The sequence below is a fragment of the Anabas testudineus genome, chromosome 18, assembly GCF_900324465.2.
Source record: "Anabas testudineus chromosome 18, fAnaTes1.2, whole genome shotgun sequence".
Taxonomy (NCBI): Eukaryota; Metazoa; Chordata; class Actinopteri; order Anabantiformes; family Anabantidae; genus Anabas; species Anabas testudineus.
The window spans coordinates 12,662,710-12,675,441 of NC_046627.1; the positions used below are offsets into that span (position 1 = coordinate 12,662,710).

At 36.3% G+C, this 12,732-nt stretch overlaps 1 protein-coding gene and 2 long non-coding RNA genes across 3 annotated transcripts; all 3 read left to right on the forward strand.

Moving 5' to 3' along the window:
* Positions 1-328: 328 nt before the first annotated feature.
* Positions 329-2,824, forward strand: LOC113168738. The gene is made up of 4 exons (XR_003299511.1): positions 329-451; positions 2,032-2,075; positions 2,163-2,282; positions 2,638-2,824. It is a non-coding gene; the product is annotated as an uncharacterized LOC113168738 (long non-coding RNA).
* Positions 2,825-2,889: 65 nt separating this feature from the next.
* Positions 2,890-4,097, forward strand: LOC113168739. Its single transcript, XR_003299512.1, has 3 exons — positions 2,890-2,979; positions 3,795-3,854; positions 4,012-4,097. It is a non-coding gene; the product is annotated as an uncharacterized LOC113168739 (long non-coding RNA).
* Positions 4,098-8,440: 4,343 nt separating this feature from the next.
* On the forward strand, positions 8,441-10,561 carry LOC113168735 (myelin-oligodendrocyte glycoprotein-like). The gene is made up of 5 exons (XM_026369770.1): positions 8,441-8,563; positions 9,203-9,589; positions 9,748-9,840; positions 9,969-10,079; positions 10,517-10,561. The coding sequence occupies exons 1-5, from the start codon at positions 8,467-8,469 to the stop codon at positions 10,552-10,554; spliced, it is 726 nt and encodes a 241-aa protein (XP_026225555.1). The 5' UTR covers positions 8,441-8,466; the 3' UTR covers positions 10,555-10,561.
* The last annotated feature ends 2,171 nt before the right edge of the window (positions 10,562-12,732 follow it).

Sequence of the window (12,732 nt, forward strand, 5' to 3'; positions counted from 1 at the left end):
CAATAATCAATAACGCATTATATCACACATAAAAATCGTAGATTCAAAGCTTATGGGATAAACGTGTCGTTTATAATGAGTATAATTATATATATATATATATATATTTTTTTTGTTTGTTTATTTGTTTTTTTTTTCCAAAACAAAAGTTTCGTAAATATTGGTGTTCAATTCTGGGCACTGTCAAATGAAGCATTATTCGGGGAAATAACTCTAAAAATACTTTTACTGAATGTCGTCATTGCGTAACGTCGCTGCCATGGAGACACAACACGAGTCGGGTATTTAAACCGTCGTCCAGGAAGTCCTCGTCAGTCTGATCAGTGACTTCACGGAGGCAGCTGCTCTGTTAACATGCTCACATCTATGGTGGATTTTAAAGATTTCAGCTCAACTCTTTCCCTTGTGACTGTTTTCCTCCTCTTCACTTTCTTCTGGACTCCGGCTAAAGGTAAAGTTACATTAATAGCTTACTTAGTGGTGGGCAAATGAAGCCTCATGAAGCACTGAGGCTTTCGTAACAATTGTGTTGAAAAAGGTTCAAAACTTAAAAACTTCAGTGACATCTGATTCTGCATCATAAACTAAACTTGATTAACGCGGAATGTGTTCGGCAAGGCAGCTGAAGTGTTGCATTATGGGATCTGTAGTTTATTGTGTTACCAGAGCTTCATGTCGCCGGACCATTAATAACAATAATATAGAAATTATCTCGCGGGCCGGATGTGGCCCACGGGCCGTGAGTTTGACACATATGCTCTAAAGGGCACGACTGAAGCTCTGGCACCAACGACACCAATACGAGTTCAGAAAAGCCTGTGTGGTTGTTCAAGTGTTTTGTTCATTTATACCAAATAATGGTTATATTATTTATAACCAGTTATATTACATGCTCTCTCCCATACTTTAAAACACATTCCAGATTAACCCAAAGAATCAATGCAAATTATAATATGGGTTAAATGTTAGTTAAGGGTTTATTAGGGTTTATTATCCCTAACAGGATCAGAGATCCTTCCTACTTTGCAAATGATCAGTGTTTGAATTCAGAAACATTGTTTATATTTTTGTGTGAAGTGTTTTTACTGAAAACCTTTAAAGATAATAGTTTGTCAGTTAAGGACTTGTATGGTTGATTTGAAATGATTATTTACAGAAGCAGAAGCAGTTAGTTGTCTTCACAGGTTTTTCATCATTTTTTCTACTGTCGCAGGATCAGTCGGCTCATGACTGAGACGCAAGTGTCGCAGTGTCAAAATGATCCCAAACTTTAGAACATCTCTTAGTGTTACTCGCCATGAAACTTGCCAAAATACTCTCACTCTCCAAATCTCTGTCTCCTCACAACCTCATTTGAAGCATAATGATGCATCTTATATAGCTGGTTTGGCACCAAACACTCAAATCTGTAAAACCTGTCAAGCTGGCTCAGAATGCATTGAAATGCCATGAGCCAATGAAACACTGAAACACTCTGAGCCAATAAAAAGCTTCGAAACATTTTGAAGGAACGAAGTGAGAAGAGAAACACCGATGACTTCCGAAGCTTCAAACCTCATCTGTCACGTGACTCTGGTGTTTCGATACAAGCTCCGATACAGCGTCTTGAATCTCTGCGCTTCAGGAAGAGTGACACAAGCTCCGAAGCCTTTGTATCATTTGCCCATCACTATTTTTACTTTAACATATTCGAATTGGTGTTTAAACTAATGCTATCGGTATGGTTAAGCTAGTTAGCATTAGCTTACTAATTTTACCCACTTTCTGCTGTGAGGTTCAATTATTCAGTTTTGTTGCAGTTGTTGAATTTAGCTACAACACACAGCAGGATTTCTGAATATCTGTTAAAACAAGGCAAATGTAGCTCCACCTGTTCTCTAGTGTTACACCTGTTGCTCTTCACTTATTTATTTTTATAATAATTAGTTATTATAATATATAATATTAATATTAGCTATTGTGGCTGCATTAATCAGTACATTAGATATAAAAAATATGTTGAATTTGATTTGTGTTACATTTCTTCTTCAGTATCATGCCTGCGCTCAAGGTTTTTAGGAGCAACAAAACAAATGGTGAGACCTACTTGAATTAAAAAATTACAACAACAATTGATGTATCTCCACTTTAAATAATCATCTCTTTTAATTTATTTCACGTAGATCTCATTAGGACTTCACATGAAACGCATCACGGAGTGTCCTCTAGTGCTGCCAGAGACCTGTTTCACTATTGGACGTTTGCATCTGTTTCACTTTTTTCTTTAGTTTCAGGATATGAAGGTAATATAAGCCTCGAGTTAGTCTTTATAGGTTTACAGCTAAATCAGTCAGTCATTTGTTGAGCTGACTGTAGGTTAGTTGATAAAATGTTCTGTAGCTTGACAGGTCTACATATAGTTAAGTTCATGTATTTATTACTGTCATGGTTCATGAAGGGACTGAAGTGCAGGTGAACAGGTAGAACGACAATAACTTAACTGAACAGATTATCAAAGATAAGGAAGTGCAGCTAGATGTGTGACAGTGACAGAAAATCTACTTTGAACTTTGAGAAGTTACCTGATGGTGGTAGCATAGGTGTGTGGAGATAAATAAGTTAGAATAGGATACCAATAAATCTGTTTCTTTTTCTCAGATCATTCCGAGGTAGCTGGTCCAGTTCAGCCTATTGTGGCAATGGTTGGTGAAAACATCACTTTACCATGTCATCTGAAACCTTCAACTGATGCTTCAAGCATGGTTGTGGAATGGTCTGGACCTGTCCTGAACCCCAGTTTTGTATATTTCTGGAAAAATGGTCATCAACATCTGGTTTTTATAGATCCATCATACGAGGGAAGAATGTCACTGTTGATCAACAACCTGAAACACGGGGACCTGTCACTAAACCTCATTGATGTGAAGCTCTCTGATGATGGAACATACACATGTCTTGTTCCACAACTGGGTAAATCTGCCTTAGTTCGTCTTACTGTAGGTATGTTTACACAGTATACTCATGGTTTATGCATGTCTTTGTTTTTATACATATTAGCTTTTAGTACAATAAAGTACAATACACTGTGCTTAGGCAAAATCCCCTCAGTGTGTGTTGACTTTAGTTAAAAGTGTTTTTATTTTTAAAAACGTAACTTATGACTAGTCTCAAATGTCTTTTTCTCCTTAGATAAGACATGTCCAGTCTCTACAGAAATACAGCATACAACTGTTGAGTAACTGAGTAAATGCATATACTTTAGGAAATAGAAAACCTGAACAATGTAATTAAAATGATCAGCCGTAATTAAATTGTCAAGACATGTTAACATTGGCAGACACTGTGTGATCTATTAGTTTGACATGTTAACTTACGCTTCACATTTTAATCACACTTCACATTTTAATCACACTGTGCATGTCAAACAGTCGAACGTGATGAGGAGCTAACATTGCTTTACATTTTGTGATTCTACACTAAAGGAGAACAAGAAGTTGCAGTATTGTGCACCTGTTCTCAAATCAAGTTCAGTTCCTATAAATAAATTTTGGCCATAAGATTTAAAATATAGGTTACTACTTTACAAATCCACAAGCCCCACTATTTTGACAGCAGGCCTGCAGTTAATCATACTGTGAAATCTGTCACACTGCAGTCCAGGCAGGAGCGTTGGTTTCTTAGATGAATACTCACATTGTACGTCTAACAACTGATTCAGCCCGAGTCTAAAATCAGTAACGTGTCCATCTGGCCTTTTTGTCTCCTTTGTCCTGTTGTTGTTCTAAATCCAACCTCTGTTAAAACCTCAACAACAGAGATGGCAGAGCTCAGCAGTATCCCGACCCAAGATCCAGTGGGTAGGACAAATTTTAAAGGTGAGAAACGTTTTACAGTAAAGACCTTACTACTAAATCAGTGTATTATATTTAACAAACCCCCAAACTAGTAAAGTAAGTAGTAAACCTATCTTCTATTCCAGTTACTAAAGCTTTTGTCTCAATCTCAGCTGTTTTTTTTTTTTTTTCTCATCAGGTTGTCGACCTGTTCTGAGCACCTGGATTCCAGTTATGGTTTTCAGCACCCTGCTATTGACTGTGTTTGGTGTTTATTTGTATAAAAATAATAATAATGCGAGAGTCACACAGAACAACCTAACTTAACCTAAGTTTGCCACATGTGCAGACTGAGCTTGGAATTGGAAATTGGCTGGACTGGCATGCCGTCAAGTGAACTTTCGGGGAAAGTGGACCCTCCAGTTTCCGAGAATGAAGTTGCGGTGCTCTGGGAAAAGATGGCCAAACTGAGGAATGGACATTTGTGATTTCCTGGTTTTCCACAGGGCTGTGTGTTCCTGACACTGTGGTTTTCCAGTGTTTGTGTTTTTTGTTTTTGAGAGCAAGGAGCAATGTATTCATCTTTACTAGTTATATATTTATTTGTTTATTTATTTATGTGGATGTGCTCTGACTTTGTCATGCTGAAGATAAGCTGTTGTGTTTTGTTGTTAATAGCTGCTGACGTTTGTTGCTTTTTAAAATTTTTTCATTTTTTGACACTGATAAGGTTTTCTAAAGATTATTTTATTAATATCTCTTTCTTGTTTGTTTATTATTTTCATTGTATATATCTAATGCAACTTATGCACTGGAAAAATTAAAATAGGGCAAGGGTTAACAATCACTATGTCAATTCAACCTGCATTCAGAGTCAGAACATTTATGAAGCAGTTTAGATGATAATGCCATATGTATATGTATATAGGAGCATTGTTTTTTTAATATTACACAATTTGTGTCCTCTGTGGGGTTTCTGAGGTGTTTGATCTTTGTAGAGAAGAAAGTAACCCTGGATCTGTTTATATGGTACAGTAATGTTGCAATAATAAGTGGTTATAGTATGCTAAATATTATCTGTTTATAATTTTGTTATTGTTGGTTATTTCCTCCAGAACCATATGACAAAAGATTGTGAACCGAATGTTTGCAATAATTATCTCTGACCAGATGGTAGTGATAATTCACCTGTTCTCAATCAGATAGTCATGGATGGGAGAATAATAATAATAATAATAATAATATGCAGGTATATTATATATCAAATATCTAATCTCCTTGTTCTGTTATATAGACACAACATTCTACCACGATACCTTTTAAAACAAACATGTTATTTTTACTAATGCATTTATCACAGTTTTCCTAAGGGAGAACCAACAGGTGCTGATGAACATATTATCATTGAGCTTATTCTCGATGTTGACTGCTACTCTACACATTATTTACCACAGCGTGTTCAGTTTGTAGTATAATGTCCCATTATGATAATCAGCTTCTAAGTTGGAGTACTGCCAATAATTGCTGAACATTCTGATAATGATATTTGTTGCTCAGGTTCCATCTTTATGAATTTAAAATATATATAATAATGAACATGACAGTGCCAAGTCTGTTCTTGGTTTTAGCAGTTTAAACAATACAGAAGTCCAACTCCTCCAGGGTGAAGCATCACTACGTACCATTGTCAGAAGGTTTGCTGTGTCTCCCAGCACAGTCTCAAGAGCACCGAGAAGAGTCCAGGAGACAGTCACTCTAGGAGAGCTGGACAGGGCCGTAGAAGGTCCTTCACCCATCAGCAGGATCAGTATCTGCTCCATTGTGAAAGGAGGAAGAACATGAGCACTGAAAGAGCGCTACAAAAACTCCAAGCAAAGGGCCACACCCTTGATTTGTTATTCACTTTAGTATTGACTCTAAACTCCATTAAGTTAAAGGACTCCATCTCAGATCACAAATGTGTTTTATTTGCAACACATTTATTTGTATTTTGTGAGGCTACAAGTTTAGTTTTTGTTTTGTATATTTGACCAGCTTACAAACTACTAAAGTATTAGTGTTTGAGACGTTTTTATGTGTCTTTTCTTCATGCTGAAGTTCGTGAAAATAAATACCTTTTGAACAAATGAACACCTTGTGTCCGTGATACCTTATTGGGAGTGACAATCATTAGCACCTGTAATACTGTATGTAATAGAGATGAGATTGTTTGTTTGTTTGTTTGTTTGTTTGTTTGTTGTTGTTGTTGTTGTTATTGTTTTTCCAATATAATGGGCATGAAAGGAATCTGAACGGTGGCTCTTGGCGGGAAACCAGAGTCAGATTGATCTCAGGGTAAACTAAATCAGAGCTCTGTATACAGAGCTACGCTAATCATACTGTGTATAAATCTGAACACACTGTGATTTGTTTGATTATTTATAATGTACAGGTTCAAACATTGCCAGGTAATCTTCTGTAAGGTAAATCAATAATAACATGTGAGGTAAATGTAAGCTTAGCAATACTCCTGTTCACAGGCACTAAATCTAAACAACTTGCACCTTAATGATCTATGAACAGGTAAAAGTAGAATCAGTAGAACTAATTTCACAGATCGATCAGCTCCTCTGACTTTGACAGCATGAGTTTCAGTTCACATCTGAGCTGCAGAGGTCAACAATGAGACCGGTGGGCATTAAAACTACATAAATACCTTTTCAGGAGTGGTGCATAACATAACATTCAGTATCATTCAGTGGAACAGTGTTAAAGGAGCAATTCATGTAGATCCTGTCAGTTTCAGCCTGAAGGAATTGTTTTATTAGTCATTCATTATCTTTTCTTAAGGTGTAATTTCTTTATCTTGTGATTGTGGTTTCAATCTAATTGATACCGATTGCTACATTAATTGTAGATTAAGTATGTACGAGATTCTTTTAGTTTCAACAAAGCAATAATATAGCTGATAGTTTCCGCAGTAGACAAGTAGAAGAAGCCAGTATAAAGGCACATTTTTATCAATTTTAGCATTTTGTTTGCTGGGTAGTGAGTGATGGATGTAATATTTGAATATGTTCTTAATAAACTGTCATATGCAGCTATTTTATCTGACAATAATATTTTAATATATAGACACAAAAATTAACTATATTATGCTTTACCTAATTTCTTTTTATACATGTTAATGCGCTTTCACTCAGCTAGTGGTGTAGATGTCAAAGTAGCCATATTATATTATTTGTTCCTCAGGCTCTGTGCTTCACCTTCATTATTTAAAATCTAAAACGATGAATACTACAGTGCCAACATGTCACATCTAGTGTCCACGTTTTCTGCAAATATGACAGGTGAAGAGGTAAATGTAAGGATATCAAATGTTGGTCAAACATCATTTGGGTATATTCTAAAAATAATAGTTCTAATTTGCAAGGTGATTAAAGATGCAGGTTGTAGGTGGAAATATTGAACAATAGACAACTTTATAAACAGCACAGGTAAACAGATGGTGTGGTACTCAGCCACACCATCAGCAGTTTCACTATTATTTTTGTTTTTATCTCTGAGCAACTCAGCATGCAGTGAAAAACCCCAGTGGGTTTCACTTGAGGTTTATCTAACACGTGACTGTACTACGAGTGACAATGAGTCATTATAAACTAACCTTAACGTGTTTCCCCTCTAATTTCTGGATGCTGTGTAAAGCTTTCAATCACGAGTCTCTGATGAGAAAAGTGTCCTACTCATGGACAACAGCTGCCCCCAAGTGGAAGAAATGTTAAAGGAGCTACAACATGATGATTACAGTTTATAAATAGTGTGTATTAGTATTAGTGAGGTTGTAAAAATAGAACAGATGTAATGAAACTGGAGTTTCAGCATTCTGTCCTATTTAATAACACATTAATTTCTCAGACTTTCTCAGATTTCCCACAGCTATAAATGGTTTTATATTAGAAATCTCCACTAATAAAAAGAGCCAACAAAGAGCGTAGGTTGAGGAAAGGCTTTTTTTTTATCTTCTAGTTTTAGTTTTTATATAACAGACCAGAATAACTGTTCCATTATGTAATGTTTGTGTTGTAAAGAGCAGGGCTGGAGGCTGGAGGAGGAGCTTATAGGTAGGACAAGGTTCAGGTATGAACTGTCTCACACAATACCTGACCTCATTCCTGATTAGTTATGCCTGGTAACAGCTGTTTGTCTGTATAAAGGTGCACAGGTGGAGTAGCTTCATATTAAAGATATGTGTTTAATAATTTGATGCTGCTATATGGCTGTTTCCTTTCTTTTTTTTTACATGTTTAAATACTAGTCACTATCAGACCAGTTGTCGTCCAGTTCAACTAATAACTTAGCTGTCTGGCTTTTTATACTGTATATCACCAGTGGGTCAGTGGGTCAAAAACATTTACTTCTAAAATTCTGTTAAGTGTTATTGGAAAATATGTACCCTATGAGACAATAATCAATAACGCATTATATCACACATAAAAATCGTAGATTCAAAGCTTATGGGATAAACGTGTCCTTTATAATGAGTATAATTATATATTTTTTTTTTATTATTTATATATGCCATGGAGACACAACACGAGTCGGGTATTTAAACCGTCGTCCAGGAAGTCCTCGTCAGTCTGATCAGTGACTTCACGGAGGCAGCTGCTCTGTTAACATGCTCACATCTATGGTGGATTTTAAAGATTTCAGCTCAACTCTTTCCCTTGTGACTGTTTTCCTCCTCTTCACTTTCTTCTGGACTCCGGCTAAAGGTAACGTTACATTAATACTTTACTTTAACATAGTCGAATTGGTGTTTAAACTAATGCTATCAGTATGATTAAGCTAGTTAGCATTAGCTTAGCTAATTTTCCTGCTGTGAGGTTCAACTTGTCACCGTGCTCAACATCCCGTTTGTATAACTGTAGTTTCATATGATTGTCTGTATATTGTATATGTTAACTAACAAAACTACTTAACAAGTAACCGCCAGCTACTACAGGGTGTTTTATGATCTAGCTCAAGTTGACTGTGATGCTAGTGTTGCTCATAGTTTCAAATGAATGAGTCTTATTTTGGAAAACAGTGGGAAGTCCTTCTTAAAAACACAGTTTACCAAATATGAACCTAATGAAAACAACTCTGTATGAGGGATTTATTGTCCTTGATATTATTCTGAAGATTGTTTTAATACATCGTTTCAAGAGTATTTAACAAAATTCTAACCAAAATAAATAATAAATCAAGAAAACAACAGATACCCTGGTTTTAAAACAACCATTAAAAAATAGCAAAAGTACAAACATTGTAATGTTAAAAGAAGCTTGGGCTACAGTTGGAATAAACTTGGTGGATTAGTTTCCAGACTTGCGGCACTTTTCAGATGTTTTAATTTTCCATCTGTTTTCCAGCTCTTCCAGTTCAGCCTCAGGTGATTGGGTCACTTCAACCAATAACCTCTGCCCCAGGTGATGACGTCATCCTGCCCTGCCACCTGGAGCCTCAGTTCAACGTAGAGGGTCTGACAGTGGAGTGGTCCAAGCCTGACCTCAAACCTGATCCCTCTGACCGGCTGAGCCGGGTCGAGTACGTCCACCTCTACCGGGACAGACGAGAAGTCACGGACATGAAGCTTCCGTCGTACGTCAGCAGGACGAGTCTGTTCACACATGACCTGAAACACGGAAACATATCACTGAAGATCAGCAACGTGACGCTTGCTGATACCGGGAGATACAGATGTTTCATCCCCAAGTTAAGAAGCCGAGTGAAGCACGCGATAGTCGAACTTGTTGTTGGTGAGTGAAAATGTTGACGTGTTGTTTATTGGTTCAGATTTGACTGTTCGCTGTTCTAGTTTTACTAAATCAGTGGCAGTAATGTTGACATAACTTAAAGCTGCTGTTTTGTCTGTTGCTGTTAAGTTCTAATCATGTTAAATTTTGTTTTTTTCTAGATCCAAACTATGTTAAAATGGGGACAACAGAGACAGAACTGAGACTCGCAGATCTACAAACTCCAGGTCCAAATAAGGAGATGGACCTTATGGGTGAGGAAACATTCAGTCTGGTGGGCTAAATTATTAATGCTGACACTGAACCAAGTTATATCCTTTGAATAACACCAACTGTAGATTTCACCTTTTCATTTATTAATTTTTTTTATTTGCTTCTGCAGGTCGACCAAGTCGGAACCATCTGATCCCAATTGTTCTTGTCTGTATTGTGCTGATCTTGAGTGGTGGAGCCTGTGGATATTTACTAAAACACAACTTCCAGGAAACAAAATGTAAGTCAGACAAGAAGAATACATATTGCTTCCTCGGCCAGCTTCCAAACTCTGACTCTGCTTCCAGCAGAACGTCCTCACACTGATAAAAATGCAGAAGAGGTTCTTGAGATGCAAAAACAAAAGATTGTATCTAGTAGTCTGAACTTATTCACCCAGCAGGTGTCTTTCTATTTTTGACTTCTTCTCTTGGAGAGAAGTTGCCCAGACTCATTTTGAAAACAATCTCCAACCTAGTTTAATTAGAAAACGTTAAAACAAAGAAGCATTTTATCTTTAAACACTGCACTTTGCTTTATAGATGTAGTCAAATGAAAACTGTAAATGCATCATTAGTGCCAACCTTCATATGCCGTCTGATCAGCGGATGCTGTGTTAACAGCGCTGTCAATGTGTGTAAAAGGTCTAGTAGTAATATTTGTTTTCTTCATCCACAGCTCTCATTAAGTCTGCAGCTGTGCCGAACGCTGGATGAACACAGATCCCCCTGGAAAAAGGCAACTGAATTATTTGGAGGTCTCTGAATCCTCATGTCTACATAAGCTTTTTACACATGAACAGCGTTATTTACTAAATTTACTTTGACTGTTTCCTGTGGAAAGAATCTTTGTGGAACCTCAGTGTATTTTACAGCAGTCTTTGTTTAGTAGAGGACATTTTAAAGATGGACCAGAGATGACAGCTACTCTACTCACTCCAGAGAGAGATGTCCTGGACACAATAAGATGAAGGATTCGTTCAGTTTTGGATTCATCCAGCCACATAGCTTGTGATCATCAGTACCGACGATGTTGGAGGATGATAACTGAGATTTTTTTGTATGTTTAACTGGATTGGATATGGATTATCCACTAAATGATTATTTTTAAGCTCCTTTTTCCAAAAATAACTGAATAGTGCACTGTAAATCATGGAGATGTCCACGACATCAGACATTACATTCATGGATTATTTAAGTTTTTACAGGAAGCATGTTGAAACACAGACTTACAAATTCAATATAAGCTATTTGGGAAAGCAAGGAAAATGTACCTTTAACCAGAGACTCATCATTCATCTCCAATGAGCTATTTTTGACTATTTACGGTTGGTTTAGTGAGAAAATAGGACTGATTTTAAATTAATATATGAATAAAACGGCATGTATTTGGTCAGGAATTAAATGTGTTTACTGAACTGTATGAATTCCACTGTACTCAGGAACATTTTTGTCTATGTTCTGTTATTAACAACAGAGTTACACCTTTTGTTTACATTTTGTGATGCTAAAAGTGTAGTTTTATATATTTGACCAGTTTACATACTACTTAAGTATTAGTTTCTGAGAAGTTTCTGCTGGTGACATTAAAACCCAGAACAAAGCACACTGGTTCATCACTCATTTAAATCCCACTTTAAATGATTAAACCATCATTCAGAGGAGGGTGGTTTCTGTTGGGATGTTTTGTGGTCGTCTCTCCTCACGCCTCGCGTCTCAAACATTACATTTAGGTTGAGGCCCCAGTTGTCTGGCAAGTGTGATTTAGAGCCGAGTTTCAAGTTTAATGTTTCCTGTGTTGCTCTGTTTATATGAATATTGGTCCAAAAAAGCTAATTTCCTTGTTTGGTCACAACCTCTTTGCACTTTTCACTCTTAGAAACTAATTTAAGTAGTTGTGTTTTGTAGGGGATTTCAATAAAAATCCCCTAGCAGTACTAAAATGCTGAAAGTATATTTGTGTGCTTTTATTTATTTATTATTTAACTAAATTAATTAATGTGTTTTTCTGTATTTTGCACTTAAATTCTGCTCTTTGACATGTTTATACATGATTGTGTTTATTGTGTCATTGTATGGTCTGATCTCTGTGCTCAGAATCGTTAGATGAAAACTGTGAAACAAAAGCACTAAACTAAAACCACTGTTATGTGAACATGGGTTCAAAGATAAATATATCATAATGTCATGTTTAAGTTTTTTAAATTGCTGGCTCCAAAAGAATCTGTACTAAATTATTTTCTCTACAGATAAAATTTAATGACAATGAAAATATCTGAATGTCAGATGTCACTACAGATAAAATATTTATTTAGCAAATGTTGTGTTGTTGTGTGGCTCCCTCTAGTGTTCGCTTACACTAAGTAGAGTGTTGTGAAAATTGGATGAGGTTCATTTTTGATGTTTTGCCTTTTTGCTCCTGAGAAAGTGGTGGAGGAAGTATTAAGATCTTAACTGAAAGTACAAATACCACACTGAGGAAATATTGCATTTCAGATCTTTAATATAGTTACAAAAATGTGTGAGAAATCTGAGAAATCACATTCTAGATGTAAAGAAATAAACATATTGCTAAAAAACTCAACTCTGTTCACCAACATGTTAAATGCTATGATGGAAAAAATCTTTAGTTCAAATTCCAGTGATGTACATGTTGGTTCAGGTATTTTAAATTCTAAACAAAGTTTGTTCCAACAGGTTAATCAGTACATCACCATACTTTCTAAAAACAGTGTTTTCCTGTAGCTGTAGCACCCAAAGAGGTCGTTAGGAAGAGTTAAAAACATATAAAACCAAAAGGAGAAATGGAAATGACCCCCTGATATTTGTTACAGCATCCCGACATCAGACACCAGTATTGCATACATTCATACTGGTGTACACTGCACAGTTGAA

What these genes read in the sequence shown, in the direction of transcription:
- LOC113168735 (XM_026369770.1), top strand. Translation starts at nt 8,467, where the DNA reads ATGCTCACATCTATGGTGGATTTTAAAGATTTCAGCTCAACTCTTTCC. An exon ending in CTTCTGGACTCCGGCTAAAG is followed by an intron (nt 8,564 to 9,202) that starts GTAACGTTACAT and finishes TCTGTTTTCCAG; the next exon opens with CTCTTCCAGTTCAGCCTCAG. An exon ending in TAAGGAGATGGACCTTATGG is followed by an intron (nt 9,841 to 9,968) that starts GTGAGGAAACAT and finishes TTGCTTCTGCAG; the next exon opens with GTCGACCAAGTCGGAACCAT.